Source organism: Brachyhypopomus gauderio, chromosome 16, assembly GCF_052324685.1.
Source record: "Brachyhypopomus gauderio isolate BG-103 chromosome 16, BGAUD_0.2, whole genome shotgun sequence".
Taxonomy (NCBI): domain Eukaryota; kingdom Metazoa; phylum Chordata; class Actinopteri; order Gymnotiformes; family Hypopomidae; genus Brachyhypopomus; species Brachyhypopomus gauderio.
In genome coordinates this window covers 6,599,764-6,606,447 of record NC_135226.1, presented here as the reverse complement: position 1 = coordinate 6,606,447, position 6,684 = coordinate 6,599,764, and the positions used below count along the sequence as shown (strand labels likewise).

The 6,684-nt window shown below is 40.7% G+C and overlaps 1 protein-coding gene across 1 annotated transcript in view; it reads right to left on the bottom strand.

The window, feature by feature from the left end:
• Nucleotides 1-3,627: 3,627 nt before the first annotated feature.
• Nucleotides 3,628-6,684, bottom strand: part of b3glcta (beta 3-glucosyltransferase a) — a 49,345-nt gene continuing 46,288 nt past the window's right edge. The window contains exon 15 of the mRNA XM_076976224.1: nucleotides 3,628-4,142. Coding sequence (XP_076832339.1) covers nucleotides 3,987-4,142 — 156 coding nt within the window. The 3' untranslated portion in view covers nucleotides 3,628-3,986. The remainder of the gene's footprint in view (nucleotides 4,143-6,684) is intronic.

The window sequence follows — 6,684 nt, the reverse complement described above, 5'->3', positions numbered from 1 at the left end:
TCATTTTACTGCTTTGTCAGTTGCACATAGACTGCTTGGTAATTACTTCAGATTTGATTATTATGTTAGTTCAGATCCAACAGTCTCAAACTTGGTGTACTAGTGAACATCACTTTCTTTCCTATGAGGACATGTGCTAATTTGTTTATGGATTATGGAATTTATTATTCCATAATCTGCCTAAATTTAGATCTATGACCTTTGACATGGCCATAAAAAGACCTTGGCAGATCTGTAACAGTGTTGTGGACAGATGAGATGAAAATGATCATAAATAACACTGATGAATCAAGGAAAGGGGAGTCAAAAAGCAACTAACAAACTACAGTAACCACAATTCCCTGCAGCGAATGCAGAATCCTGCTCGCTGCCGTGGAGCTGCATCACTCTTCTAGATCAATTCTAGAAGTCGATTCTAGATCCAGTTTACTTAAGCTCACACCCTAATGGCAAAACGCTTGAAAATACAGAAATACAGAGCAGGGAACTTCTGCCTTCTAACAGAACAACGTCCAAAAACTATGTCCAGTTTTCCAGGATTAAGACATACAGGCAGGAAATGCTAATAGCGGTGTTGCAGTATAAATCACATATATGGTCTGGGTTTCAGGTTTCAGGCTTCAAGACACTGGACTCAAGTACTAAACATGACAGACTTACCAATTTACATACAACTATGAGGTATGTCTTAAAGGGACGAGCCTCCACACACAGGGCACAGGAGAGCTGCACCTCACACTGAATATGCACTGTGCTTTAGTGCACACAAAACATCACATATGAGCTGCATATGTCCTTTGTGCCTGATCAAATACTCATAGATCTGATGGTAATTCTTCAGATATCTCTTTTCAGATTCTGATGGGGGAGGGGGGGGGGGGGGGTGGAGGGGTGGTATCGGACTTCTAGTCCTCCAAGACAAAGTTTTATACTGAAAAGTCAGGTGTGATGTCAAAAGTGGACAACCATGTTAACACCAAGATCTGGCGTTGCAGAGAGGTTGAGTTGCATGACATTCAGAACCAGCAGAATACCTTTTCTTAAGTATTCTGCTGGTGTATTTCCTAGTTGTATTACTTTCCATTTGTAAGTCAACAAAGTATTTCACGAAGGTGTGACAGTTAAACTGAGAAATCAGGGATTTTACTCCCAAAAATGCATGAAGGTTCTAGAATGGCAGGAATCACAGGAGATGGCACTGAGCACACAGAATAATGATAATCTGATAATGACCAGATTAAGCAAGGGGACATGTTCCTTTGAAAAATTAGCTTTGGTCTTGACTAATTTGCAAAAAGACACCGGCATACTTTAAAACTAATACTCCTGATACATCACTAACCACCCTATTATAAGGCAGCACTTTATCTCTTTTATAAGAGATAAACTATTATTCCAATCCCTCCCAATTCATTATAAAATTAATTACTCAATGGGTCTTAAAATAAATAACAAGGTATTACTGACCTCCCTAAGGCTTAAGATGTGGACATTTCTAAGAACAATAAGAAGAATATTAAGAATTGTGATGTATTTGTGACATAAATTACAGTGGCAGTGTTCATGCCCATAATAATGTTCTACCAGCAAGCGTAATGTTTCTCTACACAGATACATGGCAACAGGATGGCAGGAGGTTCCCCAGGTGCTCCAGAAGCAGGTTTCCTCCATCTACATTTTCCATTCTACATTTGTTATTTTTCATGTTTTGTTTTTTTTTTTAATAGTAGCAGCTTATTGAGCCCAGTTAGATTATGCAAACTCATCGCAGAACATTTACTTCTTGATCTGGAAAGTTTACACCCCTGACTTTGTGTTTGGGTATAAATAGGCACAAATCAATCACAGGGATCGATTCAGGAGCACTGTACTGCATTCCTAATGGACAAACGAACTGGACGCGGACCCCCAAGACAGGCTGCATAAGCCACTCCAGACAGGACCAGTGAAGTCCAATTCCTTCTTCCAGGATTGAGACAGCATCAAACCCTGAGACACTTTCAGCAGGACTCCGCTGAAGTGGGGCAAGGCAAACTACAAACTGAAATATCCATGAAGCATGTGTTTGATATAAATGTACAGAATTTGTACAGATTCAGCACCCAGGGTGCAGCTGACAAGCCCGAGACATAACCCAAGACATCTTATGTATCTAACTACAGAAACCTGTTTTGGAGAGATGAGTGTCTGACAGGAGCAGACTGACTGTCCCAGTCTGGTCTCCAATCTGCTGGCTTCCATCAAAGAATCAGAACCTGGCCCATGCCCAAACCGAGAGGTCTGATTGGCTGTAAGGGAAATCCAGAATTATGTGTAATGTACTTAACACAATAAAACATAGGATTTCGTTCCATTCACACCTTCCCTTAGTATCAGTATGCTAAGATTAACAATGAATTGCAAATTCATACACTGATGAGACACCAATTTATTTGAAGCGCCTTTACAGTGTATAATTAGGATATATAGCACATTTCTTGCTGTAGAGGATTTAAGTTATAGAGAGTTTAAGTTATAGATCTTCCAGTATATTATGTATGTTTAGTTTCTGATCACAGGACAAATACTTGCCCGATACCTCCAGGTAAGAGCCAACGTGCAACCCAGCAGTGACAATGACATGCAATGACACTTGTGTGTCCTAACATTTGCACCAGCTGAGCACCCACAACCACGTCTCTACTATGTCAGGATTAATGCTGAGAATGCTCTGCTACCATGACAACATGGTCCGTACCAAGAACCAACAATAACCCAAGACTGGACTGCAAAATTGATAGATAATATGTATGAGAGTGTAGCAAATACATGAAATACTACAATGAATGCACATTAGTACTTATCCATGAAGCACAATTATAAGTTTAAAATCAAAATGCAGAAAGGAAAGATCCATTTATAAGGGTTTGGATAATGTACACCAGTTCACACTGTTTTTGAGAATTAAAACACAGTATTGTATGAGAAACCAGTTTGGCTCCAGAAGACTTCAATGGTAGAAGTAGATCCAACCTTGTTTGGTGTGCACAGATGGACAACACAACAGCCTCGGTATTCACACTGAGGTATTAATATTTGAGCCCTGACAGCTCAAAACAAGAGTACACACTGCTATACTAACATAGTTCATCACTAAAACCTGTTGAAGGTTTGAATGATCAAAAAGCAGAGATACCTGTTTCAAAGTGTCAGAAGGCGAAGTGATAAAGTAGCAGTTTTTCAAAACGAAACCTCTGAACTCCATCTGAAGAGCATTATGGGTGCACATGTTGACACTTACCTTTTAGGTTATTTCCTGGACGTTTGGCTGCTGTGGACACCATGCCCCACTATGTACCAACATTAGATTAGTCAATTTAGAGTTAATTATATTAATTTCAGTAATTACAATTACAGTCATTTTAGATATAATTAAAAACCATCCAGTCGAGAACTCTAGGCCTGGAAAAATATATCTAAAATTCCTCAGAAAGCCACCTGTGCCATGTTGGCTTCTGTTGTGTGCAGATGTGCACCTGTCCACTGTGACGAGAAACAAAATGCATTTCATCCCAGATTTATGGCACATACAATACACCCAAGCCTATGAAGGACATGTGATTAACCATCCAAAAAAGTCATGGGTTCAAAATAAAGAGCGCAAAAATCGTTATTCAACAATGAAACTTTTATCATTAATATAATGCACAGCATAAGAGAAATCAAAGATGTTCTAAAGAACACAAACATAATTTTCACAAGGAATGGACAAAGATGTCTCATAAATACGTCTCACAGTTTTCAAACGTCCATCAGATGAAACATGCAACTCCCAGTCGATGGAAAAAGAGAAAGACATTACTAACACGGACCAACTGTTGCTTGTTTGTGCCTTCTAAGTGTTCGTGTCTGTGCAGTGTCACAGACTGATCACGGACAAGTCTGAGTCGGTTCTTTTTCTCTTTTGCGCGCACGCACACACACACGCACACTCACACTCTCATTTGCTATAGCTCCTCCCTAGCGGTGGTTTGGCTGGAACCATCCACGTCATCATTTAGCCACTGGTGAAAGACTGCGATGGGGTCAATATTCCAGTGTTTGTGGAAAGAAATAGGAGTCTGGTGGGCCAAAAGGTCTTTGGCGTAATCATCTGGTCGTGCCTGAAGAACACAAAGAAACACCAGAAGAACCCACTCAGAATGGCCAGGGTCCAGAGTCAAAACCCACATCACAACATTTCATATTCACACACATCGCCGTGATCCTGGAGACTGAGCGGTATTGGTAGAATTCTTGCAGTGTTTTTCCTTTTTACATTTTCGTAGAAACTAGCTACATTTTGTCTCTGTTTAACTGAATTTCAAATGACATGTTTGACAGACATGTCCAAAGAGAGTTATTACTCTCAGTAAAAGTATTCCACTGAATGTGTACTGTAGAAATGATGATGCTATGACTGGCAAGACTATCAGTTTAAGAGAGCAATGCATCTGCAAATCCAAATTTAAATGGCGTTTTAAGATTACAGTGTTTACACCTCACAGTCTGTTTGTTTAGCAAACATTTCATGTCTAGATAGACACTCCTGAAACATCTGCGATCAACCAGACCATGAGCGAGACAGTCGTGAAACTGTGGGAGTGAAAATTTTAAAACCATTTATGATGTTATGACTTATTTATGATGTATAATGTGTACAAAAAAAAAGATTCTTCTTTCAGTGAATACCCAGTATGGACCTTTTAACTGCGCCGACCAGTAATTTGATACCAAATATTCTCTCTAGTGAAGCCCTTCAAAACTGTAGTCACACATACTGACAATATTAGAGCTGTTATGCTCATTCCTCAACACTTTTCTTCTCTCATGCTATTTGTTCTGTCTTGCTGAACAATGTTCAGCAACAATGACTGTGAATGGCAATAAAGCAGAAACATTATTATCATTGTCATTATTAAAATAAACACTCATATGGACGTGTATACACATATTATATGCAATATTCAGAAAATACTGCAAAATATTGCAGAAAAAATACTAAAATCATAAAACAAAAAAAGAAACAAATTAAAAAAATAAAATCCAACTAGAAACAAACAGGCATTGAATAACACAAATGATCAACTAAAATCTAGGTACATCACTGAACTCTCATTTATTATAAACCAGTGGAGTAGCCTACAGAAAACCGTCAATATAATAATTGGAAACCTATAGGTGGCACTAAAGAGCAGATGTAGTGCTATATAACAGGTATAGATGATACAGCTATCCAAGTACTCTGTGCATGCACTGTTAATTCCAGAAGAAGAATGTGCGATTGGATGTTCTCTAAATGTCAGTCCTCTTTTCATTCTAGCAATTAAATTAATGCTGATGTCCTTCTGTGGCATCTCGGACAACTGTGCTGTCCCTGGTCTTAGCGGGACAATTGTGAGGCAGCGGTCTGGCACGCACGGGTCCTGCATGTTCAGTCAGGAGCACACAGTCGGAGCGAGAGCTACAGCAAGCGCCTGCTGCTCCCAGACCTTACGAGACAAAGGGCCGGAGAGGACGGCCACACACACGCGCGTGTGTGTGTGTGTGTGTGTGTGTGTGTGTGTGTGTGTGTGTGTGTGTGTGTGTGTGTGTATGTGTGTGTGTGTGTGTGTGTGTGTGTGTGTGTGTGTGTGTGTGTGTGTGTGTGTGTGTGTGTGTGTGTGTGTGTGTGTGTGTGTAGCGGAGGGGGACCTGGGCCCAAGGCCGTGCTGTTCCAGTTCAAACCATCTCAGCAGGCTGGATCAGACTTGTGCGTCTCTTAGAAATAATTCCATGTCCCAGCTAGCACGGATCAAACAGCTCTGCCAGGAATTGTAGCATCCCTAGCACAGACTTTAATACACGTCCCTCCCCATCCCAGTAACGAAGCACAGACACAGTGTGTCATACATATGGACTAGAGTCTCTAACATAGAACAGCTGGCAACGCTCCGTGACCTCTACGACCTGGGACTGTCGACTCTAATCGGCAGAGGCGACCGGCCAAAGTTGAAACGAATTCATTACCGTCCGACATTCAGGCAAATCATCTTGGTACCTGCAGGAACCATTAAATAGCATCTACCACTTCAGAGCGAACAGCGTTGACTCCAACAGGCCTAAATAATTTGCACTGCGGAGCTACAAACCCTGCAGGCTTTTGATGCTGCCTGTAAAGCGAGCATATTTTCCCATGACATGCCAAATATATTTCGACATTAACAAGAGGTCTTGCTGTCACCAGATTTTATGCATATGACAGAAATGCTGGCTGGAAATGCTAAGCACTATTCTCACTGGCTCCTATTTCAATACACGACAATTTATCAAACAAAGTCATGTTTACATCCCCTGGCAAAAAGTATGGAATCACCAGTCTGGGATGAGCACTCATTCAGACACTTTATTCTGTAGAACAAACTCAGATCAAAAACATGATGCAATAATAAGGTCATTCCAAAGTGCAACTTGTTGGCTTTCAGTTTTCAGCTTTCAGACAAGTTACCTTCTTCAAGAAGTTTCACAATCCTCTCTTTTGCTTCAAGAGACATTTCTCTTGTTGGAGCCATGGTTCTTGCCACCCCACTTCACCCAGTAGCCCGTCAAGGTGTCATGACTGCAGGTGTTTTTAACTGTAGACTAACGAGGAGATCTAAACCTGAGGCAGGTGTCCATTTAGGGAAA